This window comes from Erythrolamprus reginae, chromosome 3, assembly GCF_031021105.1.
Source record: "Erythrolamprus reginae isolate rEryReg1 chromosome 3, rEryReg1.hap1, whole genome shotgun sequence".
Classification (NCBI taxonomy): domain Eukaryota; kingdom Metazoa; phylum Chordata; class Lepidosauria; order Squamata; family Dipsadidae; genus Erythrolamprus; species Erythrolamprus reginae.
This window is the reverse complement of record NC_091952.1, coordinates 202,090,417-202,106,175: the sequence shown is the minus strand read 5'-3', so window position 1 is coordinate 202,106,175 and position 15,759 is coordinate 202,090,417. Positions and strand designations below refer to the sequence as shown.

At 36.0% G+C, this 15,759-nt stretch overlaps 1 protein-coding gene across 3 annotated transcripts in view; it reads right to left on the bottom strand.

The window, feature by feature from the left end:
• Positions 1 to 15,759, bottom strand: part of RBBP8 (RB binding protein 8, endonuclease) — a 52,942-nt gene that overhangs the window by 17,943 nt on the left and 19,240 nt on the right. For all 3 annotated transcript variants that reach the window (XM_070747627.1, XM_070747626.1, XM_070747628.1), the window contains exons 3-9: positions 15,469 to 15,511; positions 11,184 to 11,279; positions 9,273 to 9,385; positions 8,733 to 8,808; positions 7,514 to 7,671; positions 4,422 to 4,517; positions 2,060 to 2,145 (exon numbers count right to left, since the gene is read on the bottom strand). In XM_070747627.1, the coding sequence (XP_070603728.1) occupies positions 2,060 to 2,145; positions 4,422 to 4,517; positions 7,514 to 7,671; positions 8,733 to 8,808; positions 9,273 to 9,385; positions 11,184 to 11,279; positions 15,469 to 15,511 (668 nt within the window). The remainder of the gene's footprint in view (positions 1 to 2,059; positions 2,146 to 4,421; positions 4,518 to 7,513; positions 7,672 to 8,732; positions 8,809 to 9,272; positions 9,386 to 11,183; positions 11,280 to 15,468; positions 15,512 to 15,759) is intronic.

Here is a 15,759-nt window from a genome sequence, read left to right as displayed (position 1 = left end):
AGACCCCAACAGCCTCCAGGCACCAGCATATCACTTCCACTGCTTCACTGACTGGACCTGGGGTGGAGATGTACAACTGGGTATCATCAGCATGATGATGATACCTCATCCCATGCCCTTGGATGATCTCACCCAGTGGTTTCATATAGATATTAAATAGCAGGGGGGAGAGGACCGACCCCTGAGGCACCCTACAAGGGAGAGACCCAGAGGTCGACCTCTGACCCCCCACTAACAATGACTGCGACCGACTGGAGAGGTAGGAGGAGAAACACTGAAGGACAGTGCCTCCCACTCCCAGCCCCTCCAGCTGGCGCAGAAGGATACCATGGTCGATGGTTTATGATATATAATAATTATAATTTATTAGATTTACATTAGATTACTGTTTTGTTACTTATATTTTATTTATAACTGTTGTTAGCTGCTCAGAATCGGTTTTCGGAGTGAGCGGCATATAAATGCAATAAATAAATAAATAAATAAAAATTGTCATAAATAACTTTTTATTCAGTGCCATTGTAAGTTTGATTAGTAACTAAACAAATGATTGTAAATTGAGGAATATCTGTTGACTTGGTTTTTAAATATGTATTTATATCATAATTTTCAAATGCAAATAAATATATTCTTGTATTACTAAGGAATTACTACACAACTGAAACTTTCATTAACTTTAAATATTAGCTCTCTGCCTCTGTGAATTGTCCTGCATATAGTTAAAATATATTTCAAGAACTGGGTCACTTTTTAGTAATATTTTGAAAATAATGTAGAAAAAAATACTTGTGACTAGAGGAAGGTAGCAAGAAATGATGAGAGATTAAACACCAAGTCCTATAGAGAAATATGAAAATCTAAATGTATTCACATTTATTTATTCATTCATTCATTCATTCGATTTTTATGCCGCCCTTCTCCTTAGACTCAGGGCGGCTTACAACGTGTTAGCAATAGTACTTTTTAACAGAGCCAGCATATTGCCCCCACAATCCGGGTCCTCATTTTACCCATCTCGGAAGGATGGAAGGCTGAGTCAACCTTGAGCCGGTGATGAGATTTGAACCGCTGACCTACAGATCTACAGTCAGCTTCAGTGGCCTGCAGTACAGCACTCTACCTGCTGCGCCACCCCGGCTCTCTTATTTATAAACCATGGATTATTTTCTAGTATGGGTTTTTATGTCAAATTAAATAAAAATAAATGAGTCATATCATGGCTTAGTATAATGTGAGAACAGTTAAGGGAACAATATAATTACCCAAAAATAATTATGAATGGGGTATAAAACACATGCATGCTTGCTTTCGGCACCCAAGGGGAAAAAAGGTCACCATCCCTGTTCTAGCCAATCAGCAGTAAGTGCGAATAAACTATCAAGAGTGTTTAAAATATTAAAAATATTCAGTATGCCTTATCAAACATCTTTGTGAGAGCACAGGATTTTTTATACTATGTTCATGTTATTAAAAATGAATTATGTTCCAAAACTATAGCTAAGGAACCCCTGTAAAACAATGAATACTTATATTTATTCAGCAAAGAAATGCATACAGCGGTGCAAAAAGATTGGAATCTATTCCTTCATGCTTATTTCTAGTAATTTGCTTTCTAGCAAATTGAGGCCAAACATTCCTCTAATTTTCTTTGAAAACTTTATGCAGATGCAGGAATGATGTAATAATTTCATTTAGCATAATTAAAATGTACAGTAGGCTGCAATTTTTAGAATTTCTCTTCTTATTTAGCTTTTTGGAAAAATATCAGAAGAATCCATTATAAATTACACATGCATGATTGCTTTTTTTACTGTTCTTAACAGCTTGTGCAGTGGTGGGTTGTTCCTGGTTGGGCCCAGTTGGTGAACTGGTAGAGCTTGCAGCAGACGGCTCCGTCCATCTGCATTCGCAGAAGCATCATGCGCGACTGCTAGTCGCGGGTTTTAGAACCCAGTACTGAGCTATATGGTATGTTTTGTAAGTCATTAGATAGAATAAAGAAAAGGAACTAAACCCTTGTCTATGAAAATGTATGATAGATCTTAAAAATACTACTTACATATTCATCACATTCAAGTGTTTCTGCAACAATTGCCTTCAAATTAAAATGCATTGAATTGGGACATTCTTCTTTCACTTCATTGCCTGTACCAATGGAAAAGGAAATCAGCAAAAATACACGATAAATACTTTACCATTCTCGGTAATGGTCTTTTCAATCTTTTGTATACTAAATTAAGATTTAGGTTTTGCATCTCCTAGCTAAATAAAGAGGAGGAAATGATACTGATTTGATTGGCACAATCTTATGCCAAGACATTTACAAGCTATTGAACACTGAAATATTCTTTTTGCTAATCAGCCTTGTTCAGAAATGACCACTTTTTGGTTACTTAGGGTTTTGAATCCATGTAGGAAGCATTGCTAAATTCTGTCTTGTTAGTCGTAGTTTGTATTATGAGGTCAATATATAGAAATAAGCATATTTTAATTTCATTAGTTCTGGCTGAGAACAATTATCACTAGTTGAGAAAATTAGTGAAGGATATACAAATATGATGAGAAATTCTGAATATGAGACTATTATATCTTAGTAGTGTCAAATGTAACCTGGGGAAAATGAAAAGGAACAAAGAGTAAATAATGTTATAGTGAACTAGATTTAGCCATAGTTCCTTTTTTTCCTTTTACCTTGCAGTTTTAATTCTCTTATATTTCTTTTCTGTCCTTCGAATAACCTTACTTACTATGAAAGGGAACAGCACCATATGCATCCAGAGGTGGACTGCTAAGGTAGAACAGTGATGTGTGCTTGCCCCCATGGCTCTGAGTAGCAACGGAGTCTAGTGTGATTTTGATACTGCACCTGTGCAGGAAGCAAAATCGTGCTGGAGTCTGCTACCACTCAGAGCCACAGGGCAAGTACATATCACCATTCCACCTTAGCAGCCCACCTCTGGATGTATCTATATATTTGTGTGTGTGTGTGTGTGTGTGTGTGCTTATGTATTGCAGAAATAGTTCCTTTAATATATAGATATTAAAAAGAATAAATTAAAATAATTGTTACTGAAATCCTTGCCAATTTGTGTTTTTCAATACTGCTTGAAAAGTGAAGAATCCCAAAAGTATAAAAAAGCGTTATAACAATAACAACAACAACAACAACAACAATAATAATAATAATAATTTATTAGATTTGTATGCCATCACTCTTGTTGCTAAGCAAAAATAACCAAGCTGACCTTAAGTGACTGACCAAAGAAATCAGTATTTATTAAAGCTATCTCCTGTTTTTCAGCCAAGCTGGCTCCTAAAGCTCTAAAAACAAAGAACTAAAATAAATATACAAGCAGAAAATAATAGAAAAACACAGATTAAAAGGAGGCAGACAGAAAATATTCAGCCTTTTGATCACTGCATGTTGCTTTGGTAATGCACTAATTTGCTGAGGTTTTTATTGCTTCTTGAAGTTTGGTAGGTTATCTTGAAGAAAATTATTTTTATATAATAATTAAACAATACAAAAGACTTGTCTTAATAGCTCTAATTTACCCTTGACATCAAGATTACATTTACCATAACCTCTGTTACAAACTTCTAACTTAACCAAAAATGTATATTCTTAAAACATATCTATATCAAATTTTCTGAGTGAAAAACATAAAAGAAAAGCCAAGAACCCACTGAATACTATTCTAATATATTAAAAAACATATTAAAAACATAAAACTTATTCTTTTACAATATACATAGAAATTGAAATTTTAAATTATGTTTCTTAACCAAAATCAATTGCACTAAAATAATATTGTTTGGATTTATCAATATTAAAATATGTGCATATTAAATTTCTGTGGCAGTATTTTCTAACTTAGAATCCCCCCAGATATAATAGCTTGTCATAAACTCTTGGAAACATAGTTTTTCCAGCTGCAAATTATAGTAATTACATTCCAGCAAAAGCTGAAACATCAGTTTGGTCAGGCCTACTGTACACCTTAGTTATTTTTGTAAAGCCATATGGCTCTATAGATAATTAAATATGCCCAGTATATTAATGCATTTCTAACCCATTTGCTTTGAATCATCTGCTTGATTTTAATTTGTTGATAAAAAATCTTAAACGTTATATCAGAAAATAAAGACTTCTAATATTATGCAGTTGAATGCTCAAGCTAGACAAGCTTACAGCAGATAAAAAGCTAAGCTAAGAATAATTAATTTACATAAAGATATAATATAATTGCTTTACTGTTCCATCTGTTTCTTCAAAAATATTTTGGAATGAACTATTTGAACATCTGCTTCTTTCCTAACCAAATTTTTTAATAGATTTCTTTAAAACAATTATTGTCTTTGTTATTAAATAATAGTGTTATTATTAAATATTAAGTAATGCTAAAATTGGTGATATTTACTTGAATCTGGGGACAACCTGCATGTCTCTGGCACCAATATTTCTTCTTCAGACCAACAAGACTTTTGAGTGGAAGACAATGGAATATTTCCAAGTTCTAGGGAAAAAAACCCAGAATTTATATTTAAATATTTATAGAAAACTTTTTTAAAAAATCTGATGTGTTCAGAAGGTGCTGGTTTCTTAAACGATGTTGGTTTCTGGTTAACTGTCTTGTCTTTCTTCTTGATACATTTTGTTTTCTTTTTATTTCTATCTATAAGCTACCCAGAGCTGCTATGAAGTTTAGACAGCCTTAATGTTGACATAATAAACATATAAATAAATGCTCAGTAGACCTGGATGCACAAATCTATTTTCTCTGAGAGAATTTGGGTAGTTTTTGTATGTAAATGAGTCAGCAAAATAGCTGAGTAAGAACTAGATTTATTCATTCAAATTTCAATAAAGTACAAATTTAGTACATACTTTAAACAATTCACATTATGCTTAAATAATAGAGCATAACTATCAGCCTACCTTGACAAAATCCCCCACAAAATATTTTTATATTAAGTACTAAAAATTCTATGCAACAATCTGAACACTTGTGGATTTCCATTAAAGTGGGTCCTCTTTGTCTTGATTGGCTTTTAGTAGTCAGAGTTACGCAGATGGCTGTATATTTTAATTAGTTTCCATATTTTGATTAGCCATTAAACTATGTTGTAAAAAAAGGCATTTTCTGTCCAGAATGCTACGGGGAAAATGCATTTATTTAGAAGTACCTGAAGTATTGAAGCCTAAAAATAGGAGAACATTTTAGGATTGAAGACCTGTGTATTGAATACAAGATTTTGACCAAAGAACAGCTTGTTTGTTAATCTAAATTAGGCAGGTATATAATGGAATTTAGAATATAATATATAAAATAGATAAAATATTCTGCTTTTTCAATGGCTAACTAGATCCTTTCAAGAACAGAAGGTTATAAAAACCTTAGGCCATAGGATAGGTTTACTTTTTATAGGTTTTACCAGTATTTTTTTTATAAAAAAAACAACAACCCTGAAGTTAAACAATTTCAAGCCCAGTATATACCGGTATTTAAAAAACAAAATTATAAAAAACACATTTGAAACTAAAATATCCAAAAGAATTCCATGCAGTTTAAAACACAAAGAGGTGACTACTGTATAGAAGAGCTCTAATGTTGAATGTATGTGTCCAAGTTATGATTTTCAAACAAATAGATAACTATATTTAAGTATTTATGAAAAAGTAATCATGTTTAAAAATAAAAGCACTCTAAAAACTTCACCTGTTATTACAACTATATACTGTACATAGTAAGAGAATTGCTTTTATTACTTTTAATTATTTTTATCTCTAGCTATATGAATAATGGCTTGGGTTAAAAGCTTTCACATTATTTTTTCAAATTTACCCACTGCACATTTTTCTATCCATGTCTCTGGGTGGTTTACAGATACAAATGATAAAACCAAATATAATTAAAACAGAGTGAAAAATAAAGTGCAGAAGAGAGGAAACAGGATGATAAGGGGACTGGAAACTAAAACATACAAAGAGCAGTTACAGGAACTGAGCATGGGCAGTCTGGTGAACAGAAGGACCTAGGGTGACATGATAATAGTGTTCCAATACTTGAAGGGCTACCACAGAGAGGAGGGAGGTCAGGCTGTTTTCCAAAGCACTAGAAGGCCAGGCAAGGAATAACTGCTGGGAACTGACCAAAGAGATTCAACCTGGAAATAAGGAGGAACTTTCTCTGATGATGAGAGCGATCAACCAGTGGAACACTTGCCTGCAGAGATTGTGAGAGCTCTAACACCTGAGACTTTCAAAGGGAGATTGGACTGCCATTTGTCCAAAATGGTGTAGGGACTCCTGCTTGAACAGGGGGTTGGACTAAATGACCTATAAGGTCCCCTCCCAACTCTAATAATTTAATCCAATCTAAAATAAAAGTGGAGTTTAAAACATAAGTTTAAAAGTAAGATTTAAAAAGTGAAGGGAGTACTAGCTAACCCCAGTGTTATGTGCCATTCCTTGAACTCAACGCCAGATGGAAGACCCAGGTCTTCAGGCTCTTCTGGAAGGCATAAAAAAGTGGAAGCCAACCTCTCCTCTGGGGACACTATATTCCATATAGCAATAGCAGAGAAGACTCTTTTCCTTGAATCTACCAATCAAAATTCTCTAACTGACAGGGTCCGTAACATGCTCTTCTGGCCTGCCCGGGTGGGATGGTCAATGCAATTGAAACAACCAGGTCCCTCAGCTAACCTGGTCGCATGCCATAAAGGGCTTTAAAAGTGATAAACAACATCTTGAATTGAATCCAGAAGAACACCGAAACCCAGTGTAGCTCCACAGCAGAGCTGTCACATATGAAGTTCTTGGAGCTGCAGCTTCTAGATACTCTTTAAGAGTGGCTCCATTGAACATTGAAATAGTCTATATGGGGGTTGACCAAGACATGAGAGAATGAGAAGGGCTGTAACAACATAAAATTGAGAAAAGGCCCTCTTCGCCACCACTGTAAATCAAGTAAATATTTAAAACATGCTTTTTCATTAAATAATAGCTATCCTTCAGACTAAAATCACAGTTTTAAATAGTTCTATCTCTGTTCATCTCTGTCTCTGTGTTTGTTATGTGTATGACTAAAAGGTTTTAAACAATAGTTTATCATCTGTATTTTCTTTTATTCTAATTTAAACTTGGATATCATAAAATTAAAATCCTTCTATTGACCACAAGGTGGTGATGTAATGCTTTAAGAAGAATAGCAGCTAAAATTAAGAACTTATTTTTATGCAGCAAAATGTTTTTGAAGATACAATTATATTATTTCAATGAAACAGATGCTTAAACTACCAAATATATTATTTGAATATTGCTTATCTGAACTACTTAAATTCACATTTCTACATTCTGAAAAATTTAATTTGCTAGTATTGCAAATGAGATTTAAAAATTGACCTGGTTAACAGGCAAAAAAGGAACATAATTTTTTTTTTGTTCTGTTATCTTTGAAATGACAACTATTCCCAACTACTTTAGGGGAAGAATTATTAAAAATTATACCATAGATTTTTCCTTTCTTTTCCAAATCTGTGCACTTTTGTTCTGTGTACCGGATGTGCCTATTTTCTCGTTTTCGCCGCATTCGATTAACCATTGAAAGTGACAGTGACTGAACTGGTGAATCTGGAATAACATCTTCCATATATTGCTCTTGCTCCCTAAGAAAACCATAGAAGAACAATATGAATAAATACATCAACTTTCCCATTCTCTCACTTTCCTGAAGACTGAATCAATGAAAGTCTGCTACCAAATAACCACTGAATCGTTATTTCAGTATCTTTTTTTTTTTTTTGCTCTTACCTGCACTGGGGGAAGGAGAGTAGTAAAACAGGACTGAAATTAAGGAAGAAGAGAGCTGCTATGCCTGGAGAAATTACTAAGAAAGAGGGATGAAAAAGCACTATGAATTTAAAAAATAAATCAGAAATATTTAAAGTCTGTAAGAAAAGAAGTTTCAGGAAACAACAGCAATAAAGGTGGAAAACAGAAATGTTTCATCCTTTGTAGTCTTCAAAACAACAATCTGGAAGAAGCATATAGCAACTGATAAAACTTGGAATAAAAAACTGGTTAAAAAGAGAAGGGAAGAAATATGCATATAAATGATAATTTTAAACACAGCAAATCATGCAAGTGTTAAAAAATAGAAATGACAAGAATTTGTTTCCCAACTTCATTTAGGATTGTAGGACCTTAGCTCATCTACAAATACAATTTGGTTTTGCTATGACCAGCTCTACTACATCCCCAATCCATCCAAATAACTACAGTTTTAAGAGATTGAACTGGAAGTAAGAAAATTTTCTCAACAAGGAGCTAACCTTTGTTCTTATTTATTTATCGCAGAACTACTATTTTCCAACTGGAAAAAAACAGGGGATTTTTGAACCTTTTGAACATGTAATTCAGAAAGGGAGTGTTGTTATTTTAAATGAAATACTTAGTATTTTCCAAAAGTGAAACTTTTTGTTTAGAAAAATGAGTGCCTCGTGTTGCACTGAATGGGAGTACTTGCTTCTATTAGTAAAATTACTGCATTTTGGTTATGTCATTAACATGTTTTTTTACACACACATACACACAGAGTTTATAATTGACTATATTTTAGCTTGACTAGTAATAACTTACATCCACACATTTTTCTTGGTATGATATACAAGTTGACTTACATTTCTTCTGAGATAATTTTGTCTTTTGTAGTTATAAATAAACTTACTCAATTTTTTGTTCCATTTTCTGAAGCTTTTCTGAAATCTTTTTATTTTCATCCTGTAAGTTGTTTCTTTCATTTACTGAAATAAAATGAAAGCATTATAATTTTCTGCTGGGTTTTATTTTCCTCTATCCTTTTCACAAATCTATATATGACTACTAAGATAATGCTAAATTGATTTGCATATTAATGTACTGTATTTTTCTGAGTATAAGATGCACCTTTCCCCTCCCTAAAAGTGGCTAAAATTTGGGTGTGTCTTATACTCTAAATGTAGCTTTTCTTGAAGATGTTTCATTACTCAACAGTAATATCATTAATGCTAGTTACCCTAGTTGGCTACTGAAACATCTGCAAAAACCCCATATTCTCTTCTACTGGTATACCAAGTTAAATTAAATTACTATCCAGTAGTAAACTCAATTTAATTTAAATTGAGTTTATTACTGGGTAAATGGTATTATGCAGAAAGGACAATAGCAACACAAATCCCCAAATATAAAAACAATAGCATTAAAAAAACAAACGGATGCTAAAACTCACTCAGTTCAGTGATTAACTTAAGGTTCTGTTGCCGGATATTTTCAAATTCCTGTTGTTTCTTCTTCATATGTTCTTCAGTTACTGCACACCGATCACATAATCCTGCCCTTAACCTATGTAATTAGAAGGTGCATTTTCTCCATCTGTTTTTGGTTCAATATAAATTTTGAAAGTACTAGATAAGTCGGAGCACTCTAAGGATGGGCTTACGATAAATTACAAAGATTTAGCTAATAGTATATAAAAATATTAAGGCTGAAATCATAAGCATACTTACAAGATATTAAGACTTATTGAACACTGCAGGATTTGCTTGTAAGTAATCATTCAATAATTGCCTTGTAGTAGTAACTGAAATACTTATAAATATTGAAGCATATTTCTGGGCTAATTCCAATTTTTGATCACTGAGTGAAGAAAACACTATTTGGTGAGAGAAAAAACATTTCTTCTCACATATGTTCTTATTTTACAGCTCTTGAATATTCTCCAGAAAATTCATAGCTGGATATTATTAGAAAACAAATCCTCACAAGTCAGCCATTATCTGATCCAGTATGGCATAATCAGACATAAACCTTCAGTATAAATGTTATCTTCAGCAGTTCTAATGTTATTCTGCAGCAAGACAAATACCTTATAGAAAGCAAAGCAAAAACATTAAATTATATTTTATGGTCTAAAGACTTTAAAGATGTTAATAAAAACTTATAGGTCTATGACTCTAGAAATCTGAACAGTCAAAAGACCTATGCGATCTTGAGTCCATTTTGAACCAGGCCATGCAAGAGAGCAAAGCTTCATCTGCACATGCGTGGGATTATTATTATTATTATTATTATTATTATTATTATTATTATTTATTAGATTTGTATGCCGCCCCTTTCCGTGGATCTAGGTAGGATTGAAAAACAATGGGCTCCCTGATCTATTGAAAAAACAAAATTCTGCAGAACTGATCCCTGGGAGCTGTTGTTGTAAAAGGTTCTAATTTTAGTTTCATCTAATCCGAGTATAACAAAGATTGTTGATAAGCAATATTTTAAAGGAACTACTGGCAATTTTACAACAATGGAAATTTCTGATCCAGTAATACAGCAAGAAGCCATCATTCTAACAGTAAAATTTTAAAAGGAAGCCATTTTCGGGTGCAGAAGGTTGCTCTGCTTTTTTTATACAAGTAGAGAGTGCATCCACATGCGGTCCTATTAGTTTGAAACCAAGCGTAAGAACAAGCAAATCATTCTTTGTCTTTTTCTCTATTATGATAAACTGGCAAGTCAACCCTTACCCACCAGAATGGCTCAATCAAGGAGTTAATTTTTACATACTAATACAAATGGAGTGCTCAGGAAATCCATGTTGCTGTGGCAGAAGAAATTCAGTTGTGTCTTCTACTACTATTGACTTAATGCTTAGACATTGGGAGCTTTTCTTTACTTAACTTCTCTCTCTGGGTTTATCAGAGCAAGGTCTAAGTAACACAGGATTCCAAATTGTGCTTTAAAATTTCTGTATGAACCACCACCTTAAAACTATAGCAGATTCAAATGTTGTTACTGTACATTTCTGGTTTGTTTCTTGTACCCTGAAGAAAAGGGCAAAGTAAAAGCAAGTCTTTCAATTTATTAACATAACATGATTACCTAAATATGGTCATTCTTTTGGCTCATGAAAGCTATCACAAAAAGTGTGTGTGTGTGTGGTGTTTGTGTATGGAAAAATGTAAAACTTAGCAGAAAATATTAAAAAACAACAGTGTTATAGAGTCATAATTGATAGGGATGTCAGAGATAATGTACTGAATAAAATTAATAACTAATTTAAAACTATTCCTTTAAATTCAGTCATCTTGTACTAAAGAAAAAAGTTGTCAAATTCTGTAAGCAAAAAGGAATAATTCTTACTTACCGATCTTCCAAAACTGTAATAGTATCATGCAATGATTTTTGTTGCTCTCTAAGCTGCTGGTTTTTTGTATAGAACTCATCAAGCCTTGCTGCATCCCTATATAGAAAGGAAAATTAATTTTTAAACAGAGATTGTGTGGGATTAGGTGTATTTTCATTAAGAAGAAATCCTGTTACTTCAAAGTAAACCAATAGATATAAGTACTAACATTTGGACAGAATACAAATTCTGAATCTTACAAAATTAATGGCTTTAAATGATAATAAATAACAGGTTTTGTCAATAACACATTACAACTAAATGATATAAATGTAGCTGCAGTGGATATCTATTATAAACAACATGAAAAAAAAAGTAAATTCTTATATAATACTGCAGGGAAGAATAAAATGACAGCAAAAATCCTTTTTTCTTTATTATGTGTGTCTATTAAGGGAAGCATGCACAGATTTTCTAGCATTAATGAATCAGTGTTCTATGCATATAAGATGCATAGAGAAAATAAGATGACTTATACAGAATAGGAGAAACAGAAACAAACCAAGCACATTTCCTTAGGACACAGCAATAGTCATATATGTGAAAAACAAACATCAGTTTTTTTCAGTGTTGTAATTTTGAACAGTCACTAAATGAACTGTTGTATGTAGAGAACTACCTGCACATTAAATAGAGTCTAATTTCCAACTTAATTTGGTATAGTATTTAAGATATTTTCCTTGAAACTAGGAGACTGTGAGTTCTAGGTCTCCCTTATACATGAAAGTTTGATGGAAATTTTTGGGCCTGGCAATCTTTCAGCCCAGCCATTTTAAGGGCTGTTGTTGTACGGAAAACAGGAATATTAAGCAAGTTTGCCAATTTGAATTACAGTGATCCCTCGATTAGCACGGTCTCGATTAGCGCGAAACGCTGCAACGCGGTTTTTCAAAAAATATTAATTAAAAAATAAGTCCGCGGTTTTTTCTCTACACCACGGTTTTTCCCGCCCGATGACGTCATACTGATTGCTGATTGGCCAAAATCTCGACCAATCGTTGCAAACGCAAAAAAAAGCTTTGCAACTGTTGGAACTTGTTCAGACTTGTTGGAAGATGCCTCCTAAACGTTGCACACGGAGTGGAGGCGGCGACGCTAAAAAGAGCAGGAGGATACTCACAATTAAAGAGAAAATTGACATTTTGGACATGCTGAAAGAGGGACGCTCTTATGCAGATGTTGGTCGGCAGTATGGGATCAATGAATCGAGTGTGCGAACCATTCGGAACGACGAGAAAAAGATAAGGCAAAGTTCTCTGATGGCATTCAACAAGGCTGCAAAAAGAATGGTGACGCCTAGAAACAAACGCCTTATGAAGATGGAAGCTGCTTTGTCCCTGTGGGTACAAGACTGCCGCAAAAAGAGCATTGCTTTGGATACCAACACCATAAGAACCAAGGCACAACAATTGTACAACCGTCTTGAAGACACAGAAGAAGGCGATGCAGATGAGGGAAACGCAGGTAAGGGCTGGGGTTTTTTATTCTGTCATTACATACTGTATTTAAGTGTTTTTTAAGGAAGGAGCAGGGAAGGAGGGAAGGAGGGAGGGAAGGAGGGAGGGAAGGAGGGAGGGAGGGAAGGAGGGAGGGAAGGAAGGAAGGAAGGAGGGAAGGAGGGAGGGAAGGAGGTGGGCATTTACTCTGTATGCTTTCATTCAAGTCACTTCTCTCTCCCTTTCCTGTCATTCTTCTGCTTCTTCAGCCCCAGCCACATTCACAGCAAGCAAAGGGTGGTTTGAGAAATTTCAACGGCGCTATGGCCTGAAGAGTGTGTCATTGCATGGAGAAGCTGCCTCAGCAGATACAGGTGCAGCAGAAAACTTTGTCCAGGGCACGTTTAAAGACCTAATTGCAGAAGGGGGCTACCTTCCAGAACAGGTGTTCAACATGGACGAAACAGGCCTGTTCTGGAAGAGGATGCCTTTAAGGACTTTATTGATGCAAGATGAAGCCAAAGCCCCTGGCTTTAAGGCCATGAAAGATCGAGTGACTTTGATCATGTGTGGGAATGCAGCAGGCTTTTTGATGAAGCCAGGGCTAATCTATAAGTCACGAAATCCAAGAGCCCTCAAGAACAGAAACAAGAATTCATTGCCAGTGTACTGGATGCATAATCCTAAAGCATGGATTACAAAACCCCTCACGCGGGACTGGTTTCATCAGTGCTTCATCCCACAGGTGGAGGTGTATTTGGCTCGCAAAGGACTCGATTTCAAAGTGCTTCTCCTAATGGACAATGCTGGAGGCCATGATCACCTGGACCATGAACATGATGGAGTGCAAGTCGAATTCTTGCCACCAAACACCACATCGCTTAAGGTATTATCCGTGCATTTAAGGCACTGTACACGCGCAATTCTCTTGGAAGCATCGTGGAAGCAATGGATGCTGATGAAAACTTCACATTGAAGGCCTACTGGCGTCAGTACACAATTGCATCTTGTCTGAAGAACATTCAGAATGCCTTAATGGATATGAAGACACAGACAATGAATGCCTGCTGGAGGAAATTGTGGCCAGAAGTGGTGCATGATTACAAGGGATTTGCTCCCGAAGAAATCCAAGATGCTGCAGTCCAGACCTCTGTGAAGCTGGCACAGGCACTGGGTGGAGAAGGCTTCGTTGACATGACACCAGATGAAGTCAATGGTTTGCTTGATGAGCATGGCCTACCGCTGACAGACAAAGATCTGGAGGAGCTGACCAGGTCAGCGAGTGAAGAAGAGGAGGAAGAGGGAGCTGAAGAAGCTGAGGAAGAAGAAGATATTGGCCTAACGCTTGAGCGGCTTGCAGAAATGAACAGAACTGCTGCACATCTGCAACGCATGGCGGAACTTTGGGATCCTAACATGACTCGCTCTATACAGTTTAACGCCTCCCTTGACAACATCTTTGCACCATACAGATCCATGTTAGGCCAGAAAAAGAAACGGCGCCAACAACTGCCCATGACCATGTTTGTCACAAAAACCAAGAGGTCTGTCACACCATCACCTGCAGCGTCCATTGTAGAAATGGTGATAGAAGAAGATCCCTAGTTATCCCAGTTATGCTAACCCCCACCCCACCCCAAAAAATGTAAATAAATATGTTATTGTTCATAACTTAAGAGTCTTATTCAATGTGTACAGTAATGGTAATTAAGGGGATGGGAAATGGTAATTTATGGGTTAAAAGTGTTGGGACTGAGTGGCATACAGGTACTGTACATACTGTACAGAAGAATGAATGAATGAATGACTGAGTGAATGAATGAAATTCAAACACAGGTGAGGGCTGGGGGGTTTTATTCTGTCATTACACAGTACAGTAGTTATTTAAGTGCTTTTTGAGAAAGGAGGGAGAGAAGGGAAGGAGGGAAGGAGGGAGGGAGAGAAGGGAAGGAGGGAAGGAAGGAGGGAGGGAAGGAGGGAAGGAGGGAGGGTTGCCATTGCCGGCAGCGCTGCCCCAAGAAAGCCGGTGAGAGGAAGGAAGGAAGGAAGGAAGGAAGGAGGGAGGGAGGGAAGGAGGGAGGGTTGCCATTGCCGCCAGCGCTGCCCCAAGAAAGCCGGTGAGAGGAAGGAAGGAAGGAAGGAAGGAGGGAGGGAGGGAAGGAGGGAGGGTTGCCATTGCCGCCAGCGCTGCCCCAAGAAAGCCGGTGAGAGGAAGGAAGGAAGGAAGGAAAGAAGGAGGGAGGGAGGGAAGGAGGGCTGCCATTGCCGCCAGCGCTGCCCCAAGAAAGCCGGTGAGAGGAAGGAAGGAGGGAGGGAGGGAAGGAGGGAAGGAAGGTTGCCATTGCCATTGCCGCCAGCGCTGCCCCAAGAAAGCCGGTGAGCGGGGCGAATCGGGCGGGCGGGGGATAGCGGCGAGGAGCCCGGAAAAATCACCATTGCATTGCCAGCCTCCGAACTTGCGTCGCTCCACCTTCTGCGCATGTGCGGCCATGAAAAAAATGGCGCGCATGCGCAGATGATGTTTTTTTACTTCCGCACCACTATAACGCGGAAATCGATTAGCGCGGGAGGTCTTGGAACGTAACCCCCGCGCTAATCGAGAGATCACTGTATACATCAAAAAGCCAAGATAAAAGTATAACAATAACAACAACAACTTTCAGGAATTAAGGAAGTAATAGTTATAAATGTGTATCTTGTAAAATTTACATATCTCAATCTGATATATAGTAAGTAATTGACCATGAATAAAGTAGCTAGCTCAACTATTACCATCTAATCAAGAACACTTTTTTGCTCAAGATACTTACAGACACCTTTCTGCTTTCAGTTTAGAGATCTTTGACAACAATCCTAAGAAAAGAAGACAGGATACAATTAATTCTTTGTTTAAAATTTTTCTAATCTGATAAAGATCTTTCATTCAGACATATAGAAACTGGGATTGTCAACGAAATTGCCCATGTACTCTCTGAAAGTATAAGAAAATGTTACTTAAATATCTATTTAGTTATAGTTTTATTTTTCATATCAGTTATTCAGTTATCAGAGCAGATAAGAGCAAAATAAAAGAAAACCAAAAATTTTAAAAATGTAAACTA